This window comes from Etheostoma spectabile, chromosome 7, assembly GCF_008692095.1.
Source record: "Etheostoma spectabile isolate EspeVRDwgs_2016 chromosome 7, UIUC_Espe_1.0, whole genome shotgun sequence".
NCBI lineage: Eukaryota > Metazoa > Chordata > Actinopteri > Perciformes > Percidae > Etheostoma > Etheostoma spectabile.
Genome location: NC_045739.1, coordinates 13,172,909 through 13,200,375, shown reverse-complemented (window position 1 = coordinate 13,200,375; position 27,467 = coordinate 13,172,909). Strand labels below are relative to the sequence as shown.

Here is a 27,467-nt window from a genome sequence, read left to right as displayed (position 1 = left end):
AAAAACAGACAATTAGAAAGGGAGAAATGTCACCAATATAAATATGATCAATTTTTATTTGTGTGTTTTCACCGCAGGTACCTGCTCCATAACAATTCCATAACAACCAGGTCCATTTTTTGTGGCAGAATGGAAAACAGGTTCAGTTGTACCCACAACACTTCAGTCTCCTCCAATCACAAAACTAGTTTGAGTGACATCACTCAGTCCACAAGCATGCCCCGCTTGCACACAAAGAAGAAGCCACACTCACACATTTTTGAGTAAATTTAACACCCCACTCTGCAGCTCTGTTTTCAGCATCTTGCAGCTCATTATATTGGTTGCCTGGTACATGTATGCTTCAGTCCCGATGGCTCTCACTGACCTCACATATTGTAACTGGCGGCCACTCCTATCTCATAAACTCACACAAGCTGATTGTATGCTGCTTGTCTAGCGTGAAATGAACACTCGCTAGAGAAAACAAGTGACTGGTAAGTGACCAAGACCTATTTCTTGCAGGAGTTCGTTATGGAGACTTTATGCCCCCTAGTGGTCAGAAAGATCTTAATGCTGCTTTAAAAGCCAAGCCAAGTATTGGTGTCTTTCCTACATGGCTAGCACCTGGGGTTCCTCATAGCAGCCCTGTCTCCTAAAAGTTACGGTCCAACACAATGAAACTGCATTTTAAATAATTTCAGGGGTAAATGTATTTGGTACCGGATTATGTTTGTCTTTGATGCATAACAAATATGTTTCTAATCAAAGTCTGCGAAGGTCCATGAAAGGAGATTGGGGTGGATGGATGGGTCAAACAAACAAAGGACTTTCTCCCAGAACACCACTGTTCTTGTTCCATGTGAAACTAAAAGTCAATGTAGTTTACTTAACGTACTTAACTTATGAACCAAACTTAAATTACGTTCAAACATACCTATTTTAACCCAAACCATCATTTGTTTTTTTAACCTAACCAAGTAGTTTCAGACAGGGATCAGAAAGTTTCCTTCATTTGTCTTTCTGAAAAGAAGAAATATATTCCTGTCTATATTGTTTTATTTTGCTAAAATGATAGCTAATTGCATGTAACTAGCCTACGGTTGTAGAGACCAATTTAACTTGAAAGAAATATGGTGAGTAACTCAACAGCTGTGAGATAGGACTGGATAATAGATTATAGTGGTCAAATATTGATTATTGCAACTTTAATATTCCACTTTTATGAGAAATTCTACATGCTTGCACGAATTTTCACACATTTTTTCTGTGATTTATTATCAACTTTGCTTCATGTTTGAATGACACTTCATGGTCTGGACAGTTTCTTTTAATTCTGTTGTTCTTAGCTATAGACATCCTATAGACACCCTCTGGTGGAAAGGCACCTAATTATAGGCTGCATGGGGCCAAAAATTATCTCGATGCTTACTTTTTGTTGCCTAAGCTTGGGAGAAATGCCTTATAAAGAAAATGCAAATTACCCTACTCCCCTAATAGTAGGTGAATCAGGCTCACTGTTTCTTCGCAATAATGTGGTCTGACGCATGGGGGCGCAGTTCCACGCCAGGTGCGTCTTCCTCCCTCCCGCACCTTCCTATCCCAGCGCTGCTGGTTCTGACTGCTCCATCATCGCCTCTCGCCGCCGTACAGCCTACTTCTTCTTCGCAGAGAGAGCTGACTTGATGCGCATAATAAATCATCACTGCAAGATTCCCTTTCCATCCCAGTTTCAGACCTCCGCGTGTTGGATTTGAGAGCGTTAACACAGGCGAGAGTCGAGCCTCTAACTGGGGATGTTTCAAATGTGATTTAGCACGGCAAACAACGTGGGTGTTGTGTGTGCGTGTGTGTGTGTTTTTTTTTTTTGGTGGGGAGTGGAGGAGAAGGGGGAGAGCAGCGATATGAAACCCGTGTGTTTATGTCTCCTGCGTTATCCGTTATATTTGACTGATCACCAGATTTTTCACCTGTATATACGACCTTGCGATTGTGAGCGAAATTTTTCATAAAAGCGTTTCCATGGAGGATCAATCTGTCGCTTTTTCCGTGAGGGCTGAATTTGTTTTTTGCTGGTCTCAAGATATTTCAAGATAAGAGGTAAGAAAAAAAAATAGCCCATAAGCGCGCTTGACAATTGTGAACGTTCAGAAATACAGAAAGCTACATTATTTACACAGTGATATTGATATGCTAAAATATTTATTGACTTTAATAGGCGTATATATGTCGGCCTGGCTTGCCTGCTGTCCGAATTGGCCCATCAATTTATTATGTTATTTAGTAACGTGACGTGCCCTCAAAATGCAATCCAATTCCTCCACTCCGGAGTCTGATTTTGGAGGGACATGCATTCGGACACAGGCACTGTGATATTTTGTTTTTAAATAAGGAGTTTTTCTGCGGTTTAGCCGTGCCTTTCTTTGTCAGACTGGTGTAGAGATGCTCCTTCATTACTCACGTAGTGGTAATTAGCCTCTAACTGCTCCTGTGGTTCCTACCTGGTGTGGTGCCACACTGCAGCCTGGCTTCACCTCACCCTCTGAAATGTGTTGCTACATGCCAACACCAAAAAATCATAATGTATGGTGCTGGTGTGCACAAAATATTTGAAATGTACCCACGTGTTATGAGGACACTCTTGCAAAGAAATTAGTAGGCTAGGTAAAAATACCTTCAGCAAACCTTGGAAAGTGTCACAACAATGATTGGCTGTATGCCTCCGGAGATACTTAGTGTAGAAGGCACACACACACACACACACACACAGAGAGAAAGAGAGAGAGAGAGAAAACCATTTCTACCCTGCAACATTCACCAGGTAATTGCATACTGGTATGTCACAATGTCAGCTGAAATATCTGTGATGAATGCAGCGAAGGCCTTCAAAGTAAGTAGGCTACACTCCCACTCTGCCAGTTGGGCTATTTGTTCAACCAGCGTGTTACTTGGATGCTGGCGGAGTGTGATGGAGGTGCTAGATATCGTGATTATACATTCTTTAACCCAGTGTTGTCTTGATACAGGAAGGTACCCTCTGTGATTGAGAGTGTTTCACCCTGCAAAGCATTCACAATTGCCCTCATCGTTATTATCCATCAGTACAAGCTGTGTGTGTGTGTGTGTGTGTGTGTGTGTGTGTGTGTGTGTGTGTGTGTGTGTGTGTGTGTGTGTGAGAAATGTTATATATTATGTACATGCGAACCACTGAGTGATCTGCTCTGTTTCATATCACTGACAGAATTCTGTAACTCTGTATTTTGCATTTGCAAATGATTTATAAGACCAGCATGAAGAAAAATAAACACATTAAATCAGCTTTAATCACAGTATTAATCACAACAAAACAGTATTAATCACAACAAAACTCTCTTGCAAATGCAAACCATAACATGCAAAGTTGACAATATTGCAATACCCACTTTACCTTCCACACACCAATCCTTAGTCCTGAGGTGCCAGCAGTTTTAAGATGTTTTAAGGGGCCCATCACTGAGGTATGGCATGCAGGACTCGTCTTGAGAGGAAGCATACCAATTCAATTTTGCAGACTTTGGGGGAGGAAAAAGGGCTGAGCAAACAAGTAAGGTAGGGATGAAAATTCTGGCTGAGACCCCACATGTCTGATTTGACATCCAGGTAGCTGATAAACAATTAGACCCCATAAGTAGTGCTCTGAACCAGGCTTGCCCCGGCATTAGGCCACAAATGAGCCACACATCCTGGCTTATGTCCTCTAAATGGAAATCCAGTGTGTGTGGAGCGGGGGTGTTATACTAGAGTAAATGTGGTGTGTAGGTAGGTATGTGTGGGTTGTGTGACATTTAGCGGATTGGTGTTATTATCTATCTCTGCCCTTAATATATCTTGAACACCTCTTGAAGAAATTTGTCATTCTGTGTTTGTGTTCATGTGCAGGCTTTTATGCAGGTACACATTATTGTACACAGATCTGCATATACAGTACTACTCCAACCACGTGAATGTACTGTGTGTGTGTGTGTGTGTTTGTGTGTGTGGTGTGTGTGTGTGTGTGTGTGTGTGTGCGTGCGTGCGTGTGTGTGTGTGTGTGACTGCTCACTTAACTGATGTGTTATTGCTGGTTCTCTGTTGTGTGTATGTTTGACATTTCATAATTGCATCATTTCTCGCTTAGTCTCCTGCAAGAAATGGTTGCATCGCAATTTGCAGCACATGCTACTAGCAGGCAGACACTTGCCCTTGATTATGGACCTGGGTGGAATGGCTTTCTCACCAGGCTGTCTTGATTCACCGCAGCATGTGGGGAGACACATGCTGCTGTGAGTGAATCTAATTGATTGGATGGCACCCAATTCCCAGGTCCAAGTCTCCTCAGGCAGCCAGAATAAATCCGTCCAAGTAAAGGATGAGCTTAGGCGTTGGTCGCTCCCCCTAATAGATTGGCATGGGCTTCTTCCCATATGCCTCTGGTATCACCCTCAGACATCTCTGGATGCAAGTTGCCTGAAGCTCAGGGCACAAAGTGACACTGTGTGGATCTTCACTGATCAGAAATGTGAGAATGGACAGAAGTGATGAGACGCATCTTGCACCAAACTCCACATCCAATTTGATCGTTGCTGTATTTACAATACTAAAATATAAACTTGCCATGTCTTCTCCTGATGGGTGATAAAAGTGAAAAAGACACAATGTTTAAAGTGGGATACAAATATTGGGGGTTGGCGAGTTGTTTTACAACAAAATTCTTGTTCAAACAGGTCAAGCTCCCCTCTCGCAGAACAAGAGTGCCATTTCAAAGCTTATTGGATGAAAGTCTCATTTGCCCTTCGCTGCCAAAGATGATGTTGCCATGGAAACATCTTTTACTGTTATCAATCATCAACTGTCTAGCAGGTAAACCACCTTTTTATATGAGTAATAATTCTTTCACGTTTGGACATTTACAGACGAGGATGATGGCCGAAGAGCCGAAAATCATGTCAGTGTCAGAGATGATAGGATGGCCCCGGTTTAAAGGGACACTCCTCAGTATTGACTTATATTCACAACACAGACACAACGCTCTCAATCTTCCTCTTTACAACTGTGATTGTAACCTGATGAAGAAGCATTTGCTGTTTGTCTTTTATCATATTTTCTGTGATTTAATTAACACAAAACACAGACCAAACATATTTATTATAAGGTTTGTGTTCACCAAGAACAAAGTCCAAGGATTGTTCCTATAAAGTCAAAACAAATGGAATTTTTTGACATATATTGTACAACAATTTACTAATAAATGGTTATCTGTTATCATATGTAAATGCGATTGTTTTTAAATACTGGAAAAGCAACATTTCTTCTACTTTAAAATCCACAGGAATTGCATCCTGTTAAGATTATTTAGCTTGTTCTTTTGGAAGAATCTGCACTTTGCAACATCTCAAGAAATAACTTCCCATGTTTAGTAATGTCCAATCTCCCATTTTGTTAGAGCCTACCTGTTAGACCAAAATATCCAATTTCCTCCAGAAGTACAGGGAATTATGGTGGCCAAACTCAGCTATCAAAATAACACTTTTTTCAGACATTATGCTCAGGCTGTTACTCTTTCTCCAACAGATTGTATGGACAGTGGGTCATACCATGGTCCAAAATGGAGGATGGAGCCAGGTGACTTGTTCATTCCTATCGACTCCATAGACGAAGAAGCTACTCTGACCTGTGATGCAAAGGGAATGCCACCTCCTCAGTACAGGTAGGACCACATCTAAATTAAGGTGTGTGTGTGTGTGTGTGTGTGTGTATATATGTTTGTGTGTGTGTGTGTGTGTGTGTGTACGAGATGCGGCTCATTATTTGAGATTTACGTTTACCTTTAACTATTAAACTACGTGAAAATCACTAATCCCAAAATCTGTCTCCCAACGGGATTCTAAAAATACAGTTTGCAGTACAAAAACGCTGTAGTTCAGTCGACAGTAACCATCACCATGTGTTGCTTTTTTTGTACGAACATAGAAGGACTCAAGCTCAAAGAGCACTTGCTCTTTTATTACTGTAAGAATTTTCTGAGGCGTAAATGTCACAAGAGGACCACAATAAAAAAATACTGTACATATATATATAGTATATATACAGTGTATATATACTAGTGTATATATACTATATACATATGTATACTGTATACAGTATACACGTGTGTGTGTGTACATATATACATATTACTGTTTGACTTGCAGTTACCATTCATGTAAAGCCCATTTCACTCATTCACAGGACTGTAAATATGGATTTATAAAGTTTTATCACATAGAATAGGCAGGTGCCTGCTCCCATTTTCTCCAAATTAGACTGAAATGCACACAGGCAGTCTGAGCAGTGGCGTCATTATAGCTTTACTAATTCATATTGACTAACACGCTGCCAATCTGCCTCTTGTCTCGCCAGAAATTATCTTAGCGACACATGTGTAGCATCTTAATGCATCTTAAATCTCCTCCTAGAAAACGCTGTGAGACCAATGCAGGTTGGTAGACACCAGTCGGCACCAACAGGCATTGATTGCAAGTGTGTTCACCAGTGGCAGCACAGCCAGCACAGATGAGCTGAATGATAGTGGTGGGGAGTACGTACGCTCATTATTTCAGGCTTTTCACATTCCTCGCCTAAGACCAGGTATTTCCATGTACTGATTAAAGGTGAGATGAGCATGTTTAACGTGGTGTCTTGTCAAACTGGCTGTGCTGGGCTCTGCAAGCTCTCAGTACCTCTTTGGCTTCTCTCTTGAAGTGTAAATAGAATCACGCTGCTCCCTCCCCCGTCCTCTCTTTTCTCTTTTCTCCTTTCCTCTGCCAGTCCTGTCACTCACAAAGATGAGACATTTTTCTAGTATGCACACTGTGGCGGCATAATAACTCATAGGAGAAAAACAAATCTTGTATGGAAAAGCAGCCTCTCCACAGCAGGTCATAAAAGTGATGTAGTTTAAAAAAAGAAAAAAGTCTAAACCTAACCTTTACTTGACCTGAGGTTTGAAGCTTGTGGGCTCAGGGCTGCAGGATGATTCAAAATACTTGAGTTTATCTATGGTCAGATGTTTAGACAACATGTGTTCACAAAATGAGTCTCGAGCAGAGTAATTCAGTTTTGGAGTTGGTATTCAATCACCTGCCCAATGTTCAGGGGCACCACTGAACAGCAAAGGCACTTCAGAGCAGGTCAAAAAGAGGTGGTGACTATGGGATAAAGAGCTGAATGCACTCCACAGACACCTAACCACACACATGCAAGTATCACTATAACTTAGCCAACCCTATAGGTATTTGTCATATAGACAGTCTTTCAAACTGTATAGCCTTACAAAGTAGGGTTAACTGCAATACATGCAGAAACACAGCTTTCAAGTACAAGTGTCAGCAAGCACTCATTGACATATAGTGTTTTGGATATTCTTTAAAAAATTGGAGATTAGTATCATTTTGGAGGTTAGACTCGAAAGCTTTTTGGACAGTTGGCCAATATGGTCTCCAAGTCTTTCATTTCCACTTCAGAGAAGTAGAATAGCAAAATGTGTCAGAAGGAAAGAAACTGCTATCTTCTGTGCTTTGAGAAAAATGATGGAACATTCTTGAAAAGTGCTCTGTCCTTAAACCCATCAATGCTCCGTTTTTAAATAACATTTAAGAAGAGATAGAGTGTTGTGGTGGCAGTATTTCCGTTCTGAACAATGGCACTTGAATAAATCAATGAATCAAAACGCTCATATTATGCTTTTTTGCTTTTCCCTTTTCCTTTATTGTGTTGTATATCTGTTTTGTGCATGTTATAGGTTTACAAAGTGAAAAAGCCCAAAGTCCACCATAAAGGGACTTGCCATCTTCCAAAGAAAACATTGTTTACAAATTGCTCCAAACAGCTCTATTGCAGTCCTGCTGTATTGTAGCCTTTACTTCCTTGACAAACCTACGTCACTTTGTAACACACGTTATAATGCTCGCGTAGCTGCTAGGGTGGAAACATCCTCATACTCATATGCTTCTTAAATGTCCTTACCTAGCTACTGCACATGTGTGACTGAAAGATTGAACAGAAGTGAGATGCCTCACTCTGTAGCTAAAACAGAGAGCTCAACACACAGGGTAAAAGAGCAGCTGCAGCAATGTGCAGTACAACAAAAATATGTAAACCTTGTAAACCTATTCTGGTAGAACCTCTCAATACAATCATGAACCTGAAAATGAGCATAATATGAGCACTTCCTCTTCAACCTCTGCTTCATTTATTTCATATCACACAATCTGAATGACTCAATGAATCTTTTTATCCCCCACATCTGCTAAGTGTAACAGAAGGGGAAAAGGAGTGTAAAATGCATACTTTGTTACATCAGCCATTGTTATCTCTTGCCTAGTGCTAATGTTTTGTCCTAATGAGAAGTCAAAGGTGGAATAATGTCAAATTATGTAAATATAATGTGACAGAAAAGAGGTGATCATGGTTAAGACTGATGATGATATCCAGGATGGCTTCTAAAACCTTTATGCCGTGCTTCCCTTAAATAGCAGAAGACAGCTTTGTGTATGATACTCTAAGATTAAACTTTAATGATCCCTGCAGGGAAAATGGGATCGCTGCAGCAGCAAATAGTGGTAGAGCTAAATAAAGAAAAATAGAATAGAAACAGAAAAATACAATATAAATAAGAAATGTGCATTTTAAGGATAAAATAAACACGTAACCAATAAGACTAAAGCCATATAATGGATTACAGAATTACTAGATTACAGGGACAAAACAATATGCATAATATGTGATAGAAGCAAGAAATCATCAACAACTTGCAGTTTTATAAAACGTTTTTGTCAATTACTTAGGAACGTAAAGATCAACTGTCATGTCCAACTTTTTATGACTTTAGAAAATGCTTTTGTTTGAAACTTTGGAAAGTTGAAGTACTGCAGGAAACAAATTGACCGTAAGGTTAATGCTGTTCATGCTTCAACCTGCGAGCCTGTGAATTACTCTAAACCAGCACAAATGTACAGTATATTATTCTGACTTCAGGTGAGTTACTACAGTGAGTTGTGTTCTGCATTCGCCTCCTGTCAGACCACTTTGGTTGGTAGAAAGAAATGTATGGTGCGTTTTTCCAGGGACTGATGGTGTCTTTGCCCTCACAGATGGTCATTGAATGGGAGTCTCATAAATCTGAGCCTGGATCGCCGGCGGCGTCTGTCTGGGGGCAACCTCATTATAAGCAGTCTGGACCGCTACCAGGATGTAGGGATGTACCAGTGCATGGCGTTCAACACTGTAGGAGCTATCCTCAGCAGGAGAGCAAGTCTGCAGTTTGCCTGTAAGTTGAAGTCTGTGTTAATTTTTTATTAAGAAATGGTATGGAAGTGTAACTGCACTTAGCAAATAATGAAGCGGCACACTGAACTAGGTGGTTGATATTTGCAATATTTATGAGACCTGCAACTTTGAAGCAACACTAAATGCTGGAGTAACATGGGGGCAGTTTGAGTGTGACGACTTTCCTTTAATGACTACTTCACTTTTCCTCGCTTAGCTCGATGTTTTTTTATTGCATGTACTCTGGGGTAGAGTAGTGAATGAAGAATACCTCAATAAGGATTTTCAACGTTTACTTTGACTCGAACATAATATGCCGGTACTGTTATAAAATGTAATGCAAATAAATGAAATAAGCAGTGCAAACATTGCTTTGAAAGACTTAATGCATTGTGATTTCTCTCACATCACATATTTGGTGGTGAAATCAGCAAACATCAAATGAATAATATTTATATGCTATTCATTAAGGCTTGTATTCATCAGGTTGCAACTAAACATCTTTTCACACCTTCTCTAAGAAGGTATCTGGCCATGCAACTATTCTTGGTTGTATTTGACATGCTTTTAAGATATGTGCTGTTAATACATGCTGAAATAAAAACTCAAGAACAATGAGTGTTAGCAGACATAATATATTGGTTATGCTAGAAAATCTACACACCTCACTGATGAGAGATTTTCTCATTTCCACCTTTAAATGAAAATAGTCCAATTGAAAACTTTGAAACTAATTAAGCAAAGTTATTGGATTATACAGAGTACCTAGTACATACCTGCATAGCTGAATACCACCAAAGGTGAAATATTCGTCCGATTTTTCTGCTCCTGATCACTATTAACATGCCCTTAAAAACATGTGTAATAATACTGCTATTACGTTATATTATTTTTAGTTTGTTTTATCTCTCAGCGTTTTTTGGATGTGACAGCATAGAATAATAAGAAGACATAGTTACTTCAACATACTATTATGTAAGTTAGACCAAGCAACAAACCATGGCCTTCATCAATGGCTGTAAAAAAGTATGAATTTGAAATTCTTTCTTTAGTGTTTTCAACCTTTTCTTGTTGTGTTATATGTATTGGTTTGGATTGCAACATATCCCATCATGCCGTGCTCAAGTGACTACTCATCTTTCATATAAATGTACACATCTAGAGTTATGAAATACACTGTATTTGTGTTTTTGTGCTTTACTAAACCCGTTATATCAACAAGCTCCTCTCTTTCGCTCCCTCTCTCTCTCTGTTATAGCATCAATGCAATTCCCATAACAATTTCCCTATGGGCTTGTGTCAGTGTTTTGCTGAAAGCTTTTGCTCAGCTCTGTTCCTCTCTGATATGTGAGATCCTGCGGTGATCTTTCTTTTCTTTTTTTGTTTCCCTTAGACCTGGATCATTTCAAAGTCCACACCAGAAGCGCAGTGTCTGTCCGTGAGGGGCAAGGAGTGGTGTTGCTTTGTGGAACGCCCACTTCCTCAGGAGGTAAAAACTTCATCAATTCCAACAGTTCTTTAAAGTTCTCATGTTTAGACAAGATGAAACCATAATCTTGTCACTATTGTTTAGCCTTTTTAAAATCACATTTGATACTCTTAATCACATTTAAAGGGTAACTTAGTTTTTTTTCAACCTGGACCAAATTTTTGGGTGTTTTTTCTGTTTAAGTGACTGATGGGAAGGGCAATCTTTGACTACTGTCAAGTTAAATGGTATCCATGATTATCTCATGTATTTGTCTTCCAGATCTTACGTATGCATGGGTCTTCAATGAGTACCCGTACTTTGTTCAACAAGACAATCGGCGTTTCGTTTCCCAGCAGACAGGAAACCTTTACATTGCCAAGGTGGAGCCCTCTGATGTGGGTAACTACACTTGTGTCGTGATGAACAGCATCACGAAGGGCAAAGTTCAGAGCTCACCCACGTCTCTGATCCTCAGGACAGATGGTAAGACGCAGCTCACAGCCATGATGTGACAAGTGTGCCTTTTCAGTCGTGTATTAAGGACCTTTCCTTTCAAGGTGGTTTTAATCATCGTACTTGCATGAGTGCTCATGCCTCGCTGTAGTTGAGTCACCAAGTGCTAATGCTTGTAAGTAAATAGTTGTTGCTCAATGTAGGCCAGCAAACAAAGCACCCAAATCTCTTCTTTGCTGACTTGGGTTTCTTATAATTTGCATTCCCTTTAAAAGCTTTCCCTGTGCTTTCACATGAATTTTCAAGTCGGTTTTCTTTGGTCCTTTGTTCTATTTTGTGTTATGCCTTCATAGAAAGAGTGAATAAAGATTGCTTTTGAATGAATTAAACATAAGTCATACATCACTGGACCATTACATTGAGTGTTCTGGTGACTCAACCAGTTACTTGCCACTCAGTGTACTATACATGAAGCTGCATAAATTTAAATCCCATTGCATTGCTTTCTGATCCTGGCCTTGACTGTCTTAAATACTGATAGAAACAATGAAACACCAAAGGTTGGGTACTGCCCACTTAAGCTTTGAAATAACAGATAAACAGCCGTACTAGCCGGAAAGACAATATTTCAAATTATACTGTCTATTCCACCAAGAAAACATTTAAATTATTCCTTGCTGGTATTTCACTGCAGTCTAGTGACTGCACATTTAAGTGATGTACTATGTTGAGTTTACCCATAAGAGAAGGTTTGCTTGTGTGTCTTTTATTTTCCTCTGTTAGTTTTACAGTGCTATTGTTTGGCCCGTAATGCGAGCCATATTGCTTTGTAAGTCATGAATACTGATGACTGAGCAAGTTCTTGCTCTTCACAGGAGTGATGGGTGAATACGAGCCGAAAATAGAAGTTAATTTCCCAGACAATGTACCCGCCGCAAAAGGATCAACAGTTACGTTGGAGTGTTTCGCCCTTGGGAAGTAAGCTGGATTCCTTGAAGCATGTTTTCAATCTTGTGCTGTCTTTCATTCCAGATTTTTGGATTTCTATATAGTAAAGTCACTGTGGCAATTATATTTCTTAGAGTGTGGCATCAAGCCATGATTGGTCTGAAACCCATGTGAGACGGGGGTTTTTTGTTGCCGGATTGGGTTAACTTTAAACCATTCATCCGCCAAATAACTACAGTGAAGAATAGGCTTTGTAAGCTCCATCAAACATTATTGCAGTAGTATTACAGAGGCCTGCAAAATGATAATCTTACAATTTGTACAGAACTTGACTCAGAATCTCCGCTGAGGTTTTCTTCCTCTGTCTCTTCCAGCCCTGTCCCTGAAATCACCTGGAAGAGGGCTAACGGCGTTCCCTTCCCAAGCAAAGTCAAAATGAAGTACTCAAATGCTGTGCTGGAGATCCCCAGCTTTCAGCAGGATGATACAGGAGGATACGAGTGTGTGGCGGAGAACAAGATGGGCAAGAACACAGCCACTGGTCGACTGGCCTTTTATGGTACTGAAACTTTAGTTTGCCTTGCTAAGAGCATGGCAACACAAAACATGTTACTAACTATTAAGAATTGTGTAAGATGTTGTCGCTGTTGATGTTCCATTCATCCTGTTATCGATTTAATGCTGTTGCTGTTATATGTGACATCAAGAATTTGTTTAAGTGGTTAAGTTTAAGAGTTGCTTTTTTGGTAAAATTATAATTGTTTTTAGCATTTAACATTCTAGCAGCTCATTGTTATATACACAGCTGGGGAAAAGGGTATTACCTTCCTCCCAAAGAATTTTTAATGCTTTTTATATTATGGGGTTCTTGGCTTACTTAAAGGAGAATTTTGGCCAATTTTTATGTTAATCTTAATCAATATAAATATGCGAGTACATTTGATGGAAAAAAAAACAACCTGAATCGGTGCAGGCAACACTGAGTAGCTGCAGCTACGTGTACAAGCTTCCAGGAAGCTAATAGCTAGCAGCTAACAGCTAGCTCTAGCAGCTAACCAGGCACGCTACCCACCAGCAAGATCATGACAGGGTAGGTGAATTAAAACAAAGTCTGAGTTGAAAACGCATCTTGATGTTACGTAAGGGCCCTGTACATGTTGTACAGACATATTAATTGCATTGTGTGTCTGTTAAGAGGCAAAAAGACACTCTAAAACTTCCCCCCATTAGCTCAGTGGAAGCTTGTACACACAATTGTATGTAAGCTGTAAGATGCCAAGGAGTTGTGTACTGGATGGATCTATACACAGAATTAAAGTGACTGGTAGGGGCAAGCGGTGATGTCGGGTGCATTTCAGCCGTCATGAGAGCTTCCTGCTTTGTGGCGCAGTGTTTCATGGTAATCTTGACCTGCCATGGGCTGCGGACACACAAGGTGCTGTAGATAGGATTGTGAAGATCCAGGATTTAGCCCAAAAAATTGAACATCAACAACGTCTTAGTCCCCCCCCCCCCCCCCCCCCCCCCCCCCGGCCCTGATTGGTGCTTCTGAAAAAGGAGCGTTGGATTTTTGCAAATCCCACTACAGGCTGTAGGTGGTGCCAGAGGAGCCAGATATTTCTTTTTAATTACTTGCTTCATGTAGTTCTACTCGAACATAGGGTTAGTTTCAGCAAATATGACAGAAAGTTAGTTTAATAAGTCTTACCTGCTGCACCTTTAAGTGATTAAAGTGAGTGATACCCTACATTCACTCCTCGCTCCTCTTTAAAGACAAACCCATTCTCCCTACGCTTAATGATTTCCAATTATTTGAGCTGTCAACCTATGCATGCCTTCCTTTGAACTATTTTGGATACAGGATATTTCGTGAGATAATTCTGCTCTTCAGATATTCCACTGGAGTATATTTCTGTTCCCTCAGCCAAGCCTCAGTGGATGCAGGCCATGAAGGACATGGCCCAGGCCATAGAGGAGAGATTATACTGGGAATGCAGAGCCAATGGCAAGCCCAAACCCTCCTACACATGGCTGAAGAACGGCCAACAGCTACTCTCAGAGGTAAATTGGGCCCGTCTTCTGCCACCTACCAATTTTTCATTTGAAAGATTTAATCCTCAGCTTCAGCTCGTCCTTTCATTTTAGAGAGCCTGTCGTCAAACACATGGCTGTTTTCAGAGTGCAATTTAGAGTGAGATGAGAGAGGAGTGTAAATATCTTACTGAGGTGTGCCAGTGATGAGACTTGGATGTAACTGTCTCTCATTCTGCTCTACCTTGGCAGATTACACAGTCTTAGAGAGTGGATCAGTGTAGTCCCTGGGAAATTGCTCAATTTCATTTGAAAGGAGTCAATGGTTGTTTTTCATTATTCATGGTGCATGTTTTAGCTCCTCCAGATTTAGGGACAATGGGTTTAATCCACTGTGAAATATACTGTATATAGCTGCACACCTTACCCCAGACCACCAGGGAAATGCATATTTTCAAACTTGACTTTAACATGTTGCTATTGCTTTATTTTCATAGTCGCTCAGGGTGTGGCTTCTGCTAGTATAACCTGTCTGATGTATTATAAATATATAACTTTTTTTAAATGTCATATTTTTTTATTTGATTTTTAAGAATATATTCACTGTTGCAAGACTTGAATATCATTGTCCTTTTTGACATTAAAAGGTCAGTATTGTCTGTTTTTGTTTCAGTTTCAGTGTATGGCTCATGAAAAGCATACTGTGTAAATGTATAGTCTTACATTCAAAGAGAGAGCTTAATCCTCACAGCTAAATATACACAATATAAGATTGGATTGTGACGCGTTTAGTCTCATGGATAGATGGTTTTTTAAATGCAAACACCTTACATGTAGCACCTCAAACAAAATCTTTTCGTGATAAATTATTCATCAAAAGTGTCTGACGATACATGCATATGTGGAATAAAATTCATTTTTATAACAGTGCCCTTAATTTAGCCACACAATCTTGCACATTCAGTTTTCCTTTAAGGATATCATTACACGCTATAAAGACTGATTTTCATGATGGTGAGAACAAGCATATTTGGAAAACAAAAATGTGGTCTGTGCACTGACTGATTCATTCACTGCAACATAATCCTGATTTGATCTACGACCATTGACAATTCCTCTAACCCAACCCAATGCTTATTGAGCTTTGCCAGAGCGCGCTGAGCAAAGCAAAAGCTATCTTTAAGTCTTAAGCAATAATTGCTTTTCTTTCATCTGTTTTTTCACAGGACAGAATCCATGTGGAGGATGGAGTACTGTCAGTGTCGGAGCTGACGCTATCTGACGCCGGCATGTACCAGTGTGTGGCAGAGAATAAACACGGCGCAATATATTTTGCTGCTGAACTACTGGTTTTAGGTAGGATGGCATTTATCTCTCTCTGCTTTAAATCCTCCAATCATTGTTGGCAAAGAATCTCAAAGGTCATCTTACTGTCATTCTTAAAGGTTGTCTGGATTAACGGATAATGGGGTCAGCGAGGAAGGTTTTGTGGGGCCAAACACATTTAAAAAACTATTTTCCCCTTCATGATATCTTGATTTACATTGATGTTAAGGTGAGGATGGGGTGATATATGCAGTATTCCCAGTTTTACAATAAACATGATTTATTTTTTTTATTTTATATTTACAGTTAAACCAATTAAAAGATACACATTTGTTTGTATTCAGATAGTCTTTGCTCATAAATCTATTTTCTACAAAGGAAATGGAACAAAAAATCAGCAGCAGAGTGATTAGATTTTATATTTATCACAAATGTTTCAAATGTCTATCACCATTACTTTGCGATTTGATGATTTCCACAGATCACACGAAAGCCTGCTTCAAATGCCCTGTGAGATTTGCTGCAGTGTTGTACTAAAGTCAGTTTACTGTTTTCCGTCAGCCTCTCCTCCAGACTTCACAGGGAACGTCCTCAGAGCTTTGCTCAAAGCCAAGGCAGGAACCACAGTGACTTTAGAGTGTAAACCCCAGGCCTATCCCATCGCCAGCATTTTATGGAAGAAAGGAAACCTGCCTATCCACACCAATGACAGGTAATGACTGAACTGAAAATTGCTGTATGTGGTCTGAAACCACAGCAAAAGGCTGATGTAATTGATAAATATTTACTTCACATACACAAACTGCTCGATGTCTATGATGATACAGAACACTGACATTTAGACCAATCCCAAATCAGAGTTTATCTAATGATGAAATGATTTGTTTTGTTCTTGGAAGTTGGATTGCAAACTGCTGTCTCTGTATGTACACTTCTGTAGAATCACGCTTTCCCCAGATGGAACATTGAGGCTTGCCAATGTGAGCAAGTCTGATGCAGGCAGCTATACTTGCTTCGCTAGGAATAGATTTGGCATGTCAAGCACAACTGGACGGCTCCTCGTGACAGGTAAGCTCTGCTGTAAAATACCAGAATGTTTGTGCATCCAACTTAGTAAGCAGAATTTATTGCTCAGTATAGATTAACGCAAGAGAGAGGGACTGTACTGCAAGGACCTGGAGTCAATAACTGGTGGGTAGAAAACATAAACAAACTTTAGTATTTGCTCTGAGGAGCGTGTCAAAACTTTGGGATGTCTCTAATCTTGAGTGATTTTGCATAATTAAGAAACAGCTCTTAAATGTTGGATCCTTTTTTTAAATGTCTTTTTTGTTCATTTAGTTATTTGAGGAGGTGTAATGGTTACCCAAACTCAACTGCAACTTGAAAAACAATCTCTTGTCTTTCGGTTTAATTCTGTTGAGTTGTTTTACGCGGCTGCATTCCGCAGCGGCTCCAATAATGCACTTGGAAGGTGTTGGAGAAAATACTCGGTCATTGTTTTCCTCAAAGCAGTTGAAACAACCAATTTGCAGCAACAAATGAAAGTGCCCTGTGTGGAAGCAATGAGGAGGTGTTACAGATGCTGTTATTGTCAAGCGTGTGTTTCCAGTGGAGTGATAGTTGAGTGTTCTTTTATTGGTTTTATTAATGTGCTGAACGCTATTGTCTGCCGCTGTAACCGCCAAGGGCAGTTATCTTTTTAAATGGCTGGGGTATTTCTTTCAAAACCATAATGCAGTCAGTGACACAGAGGCCTGACCTAGTCATTGATTATTACTTGATTAATAACTGAGTGGGCGCTTTTTACATGTGGTTTTCTTATCCCTCAACAGTCTGTCTATATAAAAGGTAAGATGTAAGAGCGTAAAAACTCTTCCTTTGTGCTGCACCTTCTTTATTTGATTCCAGCCGATTCATTATCTCGACTTTTGAAGCACAGCAGACTCGGCCAAATTATGGCGATTGTAGACTTTGAAGCAGCGCCCTTCATTTTTGTGCTGGATGCACAGAGCAGCCCATTACAAGCAGTAAGTTTTATCTGATCTACAGTGTATTGTAATTGCTATCAGGATTTCAGAAGATTATTCTAGCTGTGTCAGCTTGGAGTATTAGGCCATTTTAATAGTGGCAGGCTGCGTGTTATCACATTATTCGACTAAGACTTTCATGAGGCCTTCCTTTATATAGCTAACACTCTGCCTGTGACTTAGTGTATTACAGAGGCTACTGAGCCTCTTTTACAAAATCACCGATACATTGCACATCTGGTTTCATCTCGCAATGAAATGTCTCATGTTCTGTGTGAGATTGGCAGCTGCCACCTCAGAACTAACTCCCTCCCACAATTATTTTCTGGGGCAGATCCAACCAGAATCACCCAGGGGCCAGTGGACATGGAGATCATTGTGGGAGAAAGCATTGTGTTACCCTGTCAGGTCGCCAGTGACCCCGTCCTGGACCTTTCTTTCTCCTGGGCCTTCAATGGACAGCTCATCGCCAAGGGAGACGGTCACTTTGAGCTAGTGGGTGGGGTGAGTGACCTGCAGTCATACCGCCTCAGAACATGCGAATGGGCATCTTGGCACCTTGTCCCATTTTCCTTCACTTCACCCCTGCCATTAGTTAAAAGAGACAGCTTGTGGTTTGACATCATAGTAGTTCTTGGAGAGATTTACTGTGGCTAGTTTTGCTGCAATGGTTGTGATGCCACCTTTTTTTACAATTCTAAAAGGTCTCCTCTCCTTGGAGGCATAATAAGCTGTGTGTAAATCTTTGGAAGGAAGCACTATTAGATAATTCAGACCCTTCTAAGCTTCCAATTGTACTTTTGTGAATGGGAACATGGCTATGCCATGTCAAAATACACTTCCTAAATGAAACCCATCATGTAGGTAATGCGTTAGTTGCTCAGCCATTGTGACAGGTTGTCATCTTTTTCACTACACTTCTCCAAGCTCAGCCTTCTGAAGTAATCTATATTTTAATACTTTGGCCGGTCTTGAATTCTTTTCAAATCCTACTTTGTCATAGCCTGCTGCACAGCTCATCATAACAGAAAGAGGATACACATCATTAGAGTTGTCTTGGCAGAGCCCCAAATTACAGAACACTTTTTAGAACAACCCTCACACCCTTCGAGATTAACCATTCTTCCCGTGTGTGTGTTTGACTGACACAATGTTCTTATCTGAAAAGAGACTTCCCCAGAAATGCTAGAATGTCCCCAGTCCAAAGAGATTATAAACTTAACTTTGCTGCTTCAAGGAATCTAATTTCCCTAATTAAACCACGTTGGCTCTACTGCCACATTTCTCTGCCAATACCAGTAGAACGATTTCACCTCTAATTTACCATTTGCTGCTTGCGGGTGTTCTCTCGGATGAGAGTCTAGAGGGCCTTTTCCCTCTCTCCGATTGAGCAAAAACTGGCTGAACTTAAAAGTAATAGCTTATGTGTGTAATTTCTTGAAGGTCATGATGATGACCTCCGTAAAAAGCAAGGGAAATAGCTGAGGCCTTGTCGGACACAAAAATTCCATTTGCAGCATACAATCTGTGTGAATTTTGGCCCTGATCCTTTTCATCCGAGTTCATCTTGGGCAGAAGTGACTAAAAGGTTTTGTCATTTTCAGGAATTTTTCATTATGTTTATGGCTTTGACTTCAAGAACTGTCAAGACATATGTGTCCAATATCTTTTTTAAAAGAGGTCTGATTTTCCTCTGCAAAGTCCTAAAGTAAAGCTAAATAACTCCAGTATCTGCAAATGTTCTTTGGCACTGCTTTTTACTGCACCTTATATATGCTTCAGTACATTCTTTAATAAGCTGTCACAAGGTCTGTTATCTTTCATGCTACATAAAGCTTTCTTTCCTCCTTGGTAGAGAACAGCAGGAGATCTGATGATCAGGAACATTCAGCTTTACCATGCCGGAAAATATATCTGTGTGGTGGACACGGATGTGGAGAGCCTGTCAGCCGTGGCTGTATTGATTGTCAAAGGTAAGAAAACCACCTCTCTGTTATGCTGTCACTAATTAAAACAGGGCTTACAGCCAGGATTGTTTTTGAGTTCAAGCGGAAATTCAACCGAACTGTACATGGTAGATGATAAATGTACTACTCTTATATAGTGCTGTGCTACCATAACATACAAAACGCTCGACAATTTGCCTCTCATTTATTCATTTACACACTCACACGTCGATGGCGAGAGAGCTGTCATGCAAGTCACTGGCCTGCCCTTTGGGAGCAACTTGGGGTTCAGTGTCTTGTTCAAGGACACTTGGATATGTAATAGCTGTGGAGTGGGTGATAGATGTAGCCAAGAACCCACAATAAAAATATGTCTCTACTCTGTACAGGTTACAGAGTAAAGGGGTGTTTCAACAAATAAAGGAAATATATCTTTAGAGACATTATATGAATATGCTTTACTGACAATATAAAGAACGCTCGACTGCCAGGGCGTTTAATGTTCACTTAGGGTTTTAAACTGAAATTGGCTGTGTTTCGAGCTGGTGATTGCAGTGTGACCAAAATGCCCATATCCTCATGAAAATGATTCTGGATGTCATCAGAGAGTCTACAATTGTTATGCCTTGCTTATTTCTTGCAGCAGTTACTTGATTGCATCAAACACTTTTCTTTTTGTTTATATTGCATTCAGGGATGTTTGTGGAGGACGAAACTTGACAAAACTGAGTGAAAATGTTCTCCCTCTTTTTAATGACCAATTTTCAAAATTGTTGCAATGTACTTGACAGTGGAATGTTCAAATGCCGGTCTGTGCTCACTCTTGCAGTATGTATAGCTCCAGAGAGACATTACTGTCAAGAGCTACATTGGGCAGAACAAAATAGAACAACTTTTGTTATGTGTTTCAGGGAGAGGCAGATTTGTGTTGCGTGCAGACAGAGTGAGAGGAGGGATGTTTCTGGCTTTGATCAATATGTCAAATAGCCCAGCACATTGACACTACGCAAATATGTTAAATGTCAGATGAGGTGAGGGATGATATTGGTGTCAAGATTTGAAATGCTTGGATCTTTCTCTTGTAAGGATACCCACCAGTGATTTAGTTTGGCAAGTCAAAGATCTTCTAGGCAAATGGCATTAATAAACACTGCTTTACAATTGGTTGAGGACTAAGTGGAAATAAGGCTGTTTCTCAAGCAGAAGCAATATCAAGTCCATGGAAATAGATTGGCCTAATATTGACTAGAGAGAAACTTGTCTGTGATTCAGAATGTGCATTATTTACACTTCCTACTCACGGCAGCTGTTATGGATGTCTCATTGCTTGGATTGAACGGCTTCAAATGTTGGGCAACAAAGCATGAAGCTGGATGGAAAAGCAGTCATAGAGGGCAAAGAATGGCTTCGCTTGATCACAACTGCAGTCCTCTAACAAACCCCCACTGCCTTTATACCTTGATCCATAAAGGACACAAGTAACACTTTTAAATAATGTGCAACACCATACTAAGCACATACTGTGTTTGTATACTGTATAGGCTTCTTTGTCCTCCATGACTGCTTTTCTATCCAGCTTCTAAGCTGGTGTCACCTTTACAAAGAACCAGGCTTTTTTACTCACCTCCAGTGGTGCCATGCAGATATTTTTTATTTGCCCAGGTTGGTCTCTGAAATGACTGCTGCCACCTCACTACAATTGACGTTAATCAGTGATACTCAGACCCTTAATTAAGTAAAAGTATCAATACAACAATGCAAAATAATTTATTACAATTAAAAGTGCTAAATACAATGCAGTGTTATAGTCAAGACCACCTAAACCGAGAAGAAGTCATCACCAAGACAAGAGCAGGGGTTGAGACCGAGTCAGGACCAAGACCATTGCACTGCGCGTCCCACTCTGCATGCCACAGTAAAATGTAGAAAATGCCAACAATAGTCACATCTCAAATTGATCTGAAAAATCCACATTCCCATAAAAAAACCCACAGAAAATAAATTTTGATTGTTCTTCATTGATCCCTATTGTTGCATTAAGTGTATCATGAGAAACGCCTTGACTCCAAAGACAGTTGTGGTCATGACCAGTCTTGAAATTGAAATTTGAAATTGACAATAGTCCTCTTTATCTGAGACAAGACCAAGTACAAATGCACAAACACTGATACAATGTCCCACCTAAGTAATAAGTATTATTAGCTTGTCAATAAGACAATAATTTGAAGGATGCAGGAATCATTTTACTTTGATAATGAGTGGGTCTGTGGGATTGTGCTGTAAGTTGAAGCAAGTGTGATTGCAGCAACATGCACTTTTATGATCATACTTGCAGTAATGCTGATTATTGGTGTTTTATGGACGCATTATTACTATTATGTACTATTAACCAATAATAGAAACTCAGTCATTTTTGCAGGGTACCATTTCCGATTGTGTCTCACTCCACTCCTTTTGCGGCACTAAAGGTCAATGATAATTGCTACTGGCACAAACTCTTGAGTGATCATCTGGATTCTTGTATTTTTACAATGAAACATGTTTTAGATGCCACTCCATGATGCCTGACAAATAATCCACCGGGTGGTGGTGAAGGTTATGGAGAAGGTCATGTTACACGAATAACATCATGGTCATTAGTATTCCAACCACTTGGTGAGCATTCGTGCTTGTTGACAGTTGTATCATCATCATCATCATAAACCTGGAAGAGAGTATGTAGGGATAAACACCTACTAAGACAGTCAGAACAACACAATGTGTTTTATCATTATTATTTCCTCACTTTTATTAGTTACTTATATTGATATCCACTTCTGACATGTGTGACGTTGTTTATTACAAATTTGGTTAATATTCAATACAAATCAAAACAATTTCACCGGTGCTGTAAGTATTCATAATACAGCCAGATATGAATTTGCCCTGTGCCAAGTACACAATAAAAGCCCAGACAGTCTGTCCATATTAATAACAGATTATTTGAACACCCTCAAGACACTGACAGTACCCTCTTGCTTCAGCCAATGCAATATAATTAAGAGGATAAGGAATTGATCCTTGATTGTGTGCTCCATTAATATGTATTACTTAAGCCAGTGTATTAAAGTTTTTTTTTAATCAGGAGCTGCTAATGAGTTTTACAAAGATCAATATCTCTAAAGCCAGGGTATGAGGCCAAATGGATGTGGGCAGCACGTTCAAGGCTTCTGTAAACAAGAAAAAATGTAGTTCAGCAGTTACTTGTTTTGCATACATGCATTTCTACACATACCACGAAGAGTACATGCTGCATGAACCATTGATTGTGTATTAAAGTAATCATTTAACACTAAAATAATTTGAAAATTTTGCTTCAGATTAGAAATCCCTTCAGATCCGGCGAGGAGTGTGAGCAAGACTAGGGGCGTTATTATTCTCCAGTCTGTCTCACAGCTCTCTAGTGGTCTATTATTTCTGATGAGCCAACACAAGAATGAGCCGTTCATTAGAATAGGATACTGTAGATGAGGCTAAAGTAAAACATCACACCGCTTAATTGGTGGGATAATGAAAATAAATGATAAAACTCTGGTTCTTAAGGGCTATGAGGCCCTTTTTCATCTTTTACCTTTTAATTTGACTGCCTACATCTACTTAAATCTGCTGTTTCATTGATTAATTACTGGAGGGACCATGAAAGAAAAGGATTGCAAGTCAGTCCAATATTGGAGGATAAATCTTAAATAACTTTTAAATCCTTTCAAAAGGGCACAACTTCTCCCGCCAATGTTGATTTCAAGATATAAAGGCATAGTAATCTCAAATGTCTTTGTGGTTCATGTTGTCCTTGCAGTACGTGTGAGTACGCACTTTTACACCCACATTCTGCAGACTCGTCTGTGCTTCTGCAAGTACCTCAAGTACAGTGTCTGTTTCTGTGATTGAGCCAGGCCCCCCCAGTCCTCCAGACGCTGTGACGGTGGAGGAGGTGACAGACAGTACAGCCCAACTGGCCTGGAGTCCCGGCAGAGACAACGGCAGCCCCATCACCAATTACCTTATCCAGAACAGGACTCCTTTCACTGTGGGCTGGCAGAGGGTTAACACAGGTAGGCAGCACTTGAAGACGAATTTTCATCTTAAACCACATGTGATGCTATTCAGATAATTCATGGATCCCCACAGGGAAATTCTCTTACTTCTATTTCCGCTTTAGCTGGGAGGTCAGAGCATAGGGTCAGCTACAGAACGAAGGCTTTAGAGATGGGAGGGATTCAGGTTCTTACTCAAGAGAACTAGAGGTCATTGTTGCTGCTTTAACATAATCTCATTTAAACCACTTTAATGACCTTTACTCCCGCCTCAGTCAAGACCCAAATCCTTTTCATCTGCATGTCAGTGTGGATGACATCTAGCTCTTGTTCCTACGGAGGTTGGAAGTTGCTTCCGACAAAAGTGCCTGCTTTAATATAAATAGATTATCAGACAAGGACAGTGCTCATTGATAAACAGCAGAATTGTTGTCCTTTATTAAAAAAACACCCCGAAAAAGCACAAAACAACGTATATATCTTTATCTCTTTCACAATTCATATACACACCCACTAATAAGTAATGCTACAATGTTACACAGTTGTTAGCTTCCATCCCTACTAAACAAAGACATAAGATTACAAAAAAATAAAAGCTGCTATAATCAATATTTTTATTTTAACAAGGAATCAAATGACTGTGTAATGTGTAATGATGAACCCAAAGATAATTATCAACCAACCCTTCATTCGGCAGAGCATTTTTGCATCTTTCAGCTCATTGTTTAGTTTTACTGGCGCGCAACTTTACTGTTTTGGTTCACTCTTACCATTCTTGTTAACGTTTTAGCCACAGCAGTCAGGGGATTTTAGTGAAAAAGGTAAAAACTAGTTGGTGAACATCAACAGCAGCATTCAGCACCTTACAAGCCAGACATTTCTCTCAGGAGTTGGTGGAGATCTTACAGGACCTTACTTTACCTTTTGCAGTTCACCCATTGTTAGTATTAGAAGCAATTCAATTCAGTAACATTTTATTTATAGTATCGAATCCTTACAAAAGTTATCTCAAGACACTTTACAGAGAGTAAAGTAGAGTAGGTCTAGACCACACTCTATAATTTATAAAGCTTCAACAATTCTAGTAATTCCCCCAAGAGCAAGCAACTAGTGCAAGCAACTAGTGCGACAGTGGCGAGGAAAAACTCCCTTTTAGGAAGAAACCTCGGACAGACCCAGGCTCTTGGTAGGCGGAGTCTGTGCCGGTTGGGGGTGTGATACACAGTGGCAACAATAGTCACAATAATGGAACAGTAACTACAGATGGTAGTTGTAGTAGTTCATATCAAAGCAGGGCATTGCAGGGCGTTACAGGGTGTAGCGTGGCATAGCAGAGCATAGGTGGACGTAGCGGGATGCAGCAGGGTTCAACAGGACACTGCAGGGCATTGCAGAGCGTAGCAGGGAGTGCAGCAGGATCACGGCGTCAGCTGCAACCAAGGTCTTGTTGCCATCCTAATCCAAGGAAATATGCTGGGCGAAAAGAAAACATAAGAACTCCAGGGAATAAACTCCCCAGAACTAGTTTAGTAACAGGCATTTCTGGGATAGGAAAGTGAGTAGCCATGTTTCAGCGTCCTCCTCTAAGGTCATACGGTCTCTTGTAGCATCGTCACTCTTGCATGTCGGTTAAAGGGTTTATTTTGAGGTATTGCTGCACAACACAAGGTAAGGAAAGCACTGTCAGTTTTCTAGCTCTGTGACTGTCGAGACTCAAAAACCAAAGCTCACCCAACATTCATCAAAAAGTCTATTATTTTTATTTTATTTAGTTATTGTGGATCGATTTAGTTATCTTGTTTTAGTGTTATTCTACATGTTCAGCTATTTTTATGTGTGTGTAAATATTGTATGTTGTCTGTTTTTTTTTCCAGTCCCTGAGATTATCGATGGCAACACACTGACAGCCACTGTAGTGGATCTCAATGCCTGGGTAGAGTATGAGTTTCGGGTTTTAGCCAAAAACAGTGTTGGGGTTGGAGAACCTAGCCCTGTGTCAGTCAAGACCAGAACAGAGGACGCAGGTACAGCAAATGAGATAGGGATTATACTACCAACTCTTTTTCTACAACTTTCTCAAGCCTAAATTGTTTCTTATATGGAGGTGTGAGTGAACAAGGGTCTGTGTTGTGTAGTTCCTGATGCAGCGCCAGGTGACGTGGGTGGAGGAGGTGGAAGCAGATCAGAACTGGTCATCACATGGGAGGTAAGTCATCAGTCTTATGTTCTAGTCTATTATTCAAAGTGCCTGTAGTTAATCTTTTTTTTATCCTTGAGTGAGCTGCTTAATATTTCTCGCTAAATCAAACCCCCTGCTCTGTTTGGCTTGTGGGTGTCATAAATTTTCGGTGAATTGAAGTCTGGCGCTGCAGTCGTTGTAATTTCTTAGTTAAAGAGTTTGCATGTAAGGCAGCAGCAATGTATACACAAGCAGACACTTAATCTGCAGTTATTGTCATTTATGAGGCTTTGACCTGTGGTGAATTATTGTACAGTCAAATCTGCAATGCTCAAATCAAACAATGTCTGGTAGCTGAAAAATAATAGAATAATGTGGATATTGAAGAAGTCATTAGTTGGCTAAAAGTATCTCATTATTTGGTTTTCTCATTTCATTAAATGCAGAACTAACTTTTCATTTTAAAAGTTGCATGGATGTTTTGTAATGAGCTTAGTTTTGTTTTTTTTTAATGGCATTTTACTGCTCATTTCATTTCGTCAGGTGGTTCACAAAAGCAATTTGTGGGTCACGCACTTCTTTTTCCACAATGAGAGTGGGTGGTGATTGTGTCAGCCCAGCGGTGGGATGAACGTGAGTGGCTTGTATATGTTTTAATATCACTATAGTTTTGTGTTTCACTCTCAGCCTGTCCCTGAAGAACTACAAAATGGTGAGAGCTTTGGTTACATCATTGCTTTCCGCGCATTCGGAGAAGTTAGCTGGACTCACGTGGCCACCTCTGCCCCCGGTGCATCGCGCTACGTGTACCGCAACGACAGCATCGCGCCCTTCTCTCCATTTCATGTCAAGGTTGGCACTTACAACAGCAAAGGACAGGGTCCCTTTAGCCCCGTGATCACCATCTACTCTGCAGAAATAGGTGAGGGAATGGACGTTACCGATTTTTAGCAAAGCTACAAAGCTTTCTGAGTTTTTGAAAAGGACAAAGATCATGAAAATGTTTTTATTGCATCTACTGGGCTGAAAGCGCTTGATAGATAAAGAGACATGCTGGAAAATTATTTTGTAAAGAAAAGGGTAGAAAATTTCTTTAAAAAAATGTGCAACACGTTTATATAAGGATAGGCTGATTGCCTCAAAATATCACCACTCTTTTAAATGGATATGCTGATGTTAAAAGCAGTTGGCATTTAGATCTATGCTACCTCTCAGCATGTTGACAGGGGGTCAGTCTGTAGTGTAGAATTGGTCTATTTCCCAGCCGCACCTGCGTGTGATGATTCATCCAAGTAGAGCTCACAAGAACATCACACAGTCATAAATGCAAAAATTGAAAAGATTTGTTCTGCTTGTCGCTTTGCTGTTGTAAGAAGGCAGCAATGCTCAGTCTCCTGTTGTCTGTTTTCAGAACCAAGCGGGATGCCAGCGGGAGTTTGGGCCAGAAGTGTCTCAGCCTCTGAGATTGAGGTGAATTGGCAGGCTCTTTCCTTCACCCCTGAAAGGGTTCTGGGCTATGAGGTACATTTTACCCTTTTAAATGGAAATAGAAATCACACAACACAATTCAAATGCTTGTCATCACCCCTGTTGTACCTCAGTGCCATCACTTCCCAACTCTGCGTCGCCATGGAAATGGTTGTTTCATTTGGGCGACTGTTATAGCCCAAATGATACAGTTCATTGTCCAGACTTGACAGGAAAACA

The 27,467-nt window shown here is 40.2% G+C and overlaps 1 protein-coding gene across 3 annotated transcripts in view; it reads left to right on the top strand.

The window, feature by feature from the left end:
- Positions 1 to 1,578: 1,578 nt before the first annotated feature.
- cntn3a.2 (contactin 3a, tandem duplicate 2) overlaps positions 1,579 to 27,467 on the top strand; it is a 57,377-nt gene continuing 31,488 nt past the window's right edge. For all 3 annotated transcript variants that reach the window (XR_004332688.1, XR_004332689.1, XM_032520602.1), the window contains exons 1-19: positions 1,579 to 2,079; positions 4,722 to 4,857; positions 5,569 to 5,704; positions 9,129 to 9,304; positions 10,697 to 10,792; positions 11,054 to 11,257; positions 12,103 to 12,205; positions 12,550 to 12,734; positions 14,100 to 14,236; positions 15,433 to 15,562; positions 16,094 to 16,244; positions 16,473 to 16,600; positions 17,897 to 18,066; positions 19,418 to 19,535; positions 23,441 to 23,599; positions 25,456 to 25,605; positions 25,717 to 25,787; positions 26,448 to 26,682; positions 27,172 to 27,281. Coding sequence is in view for 1 of the 3 variants with exons in the window: in XM_032520602.1 (XP_032376493.1) it covers positions 4,803 to 4,857; positions 5,569 to 5,704; positions 9,129 to 9,304; positions 10,697 to 10,792; positions 11,054 to 11,257; positions 12,103 to 12,205; positions 12,550 to 12,734; positions 14,100 to 14,236; positions 15,433 to 15,562; positions 16,094 to 16,244; positions 16,473 to 16,600; positions 17,897 to 18,066; positions 19,418 to 19,535; positions 23,441 to 23,599; positions 25,456 to 25,605; positions 25,717 to 25,787; positions 26,448 to 26,682; positions 27,172 to 27,281 (2,514 nt within the window). In the remaining 2 variants the exon portion in view is untranslated. The remainder of the gene's footprint in view (positions 2,080 to 4,721; positions 4,858 to 5,568; positions 5,705 to 9,128; positions 9,305 to 10,696; positions 10,793 to 11,053; positions 11,258 to 12,102; positions 12,206 to 12,549; positions 12,735 to 14,099; positions 14,237 to 15,432; positions 15,563 to 16,093; positions 16,245 to 16,472; positions 16,601 to 17,896; positions 18,067 to 19,417; positions 19,536 to 23,440; positions 23,600 to 25,455; positions 25,606 to 25,716; positions 25,788 to 26,447; positions 26,683 to 27,171; positions 27,282 to 27,467) is intronic.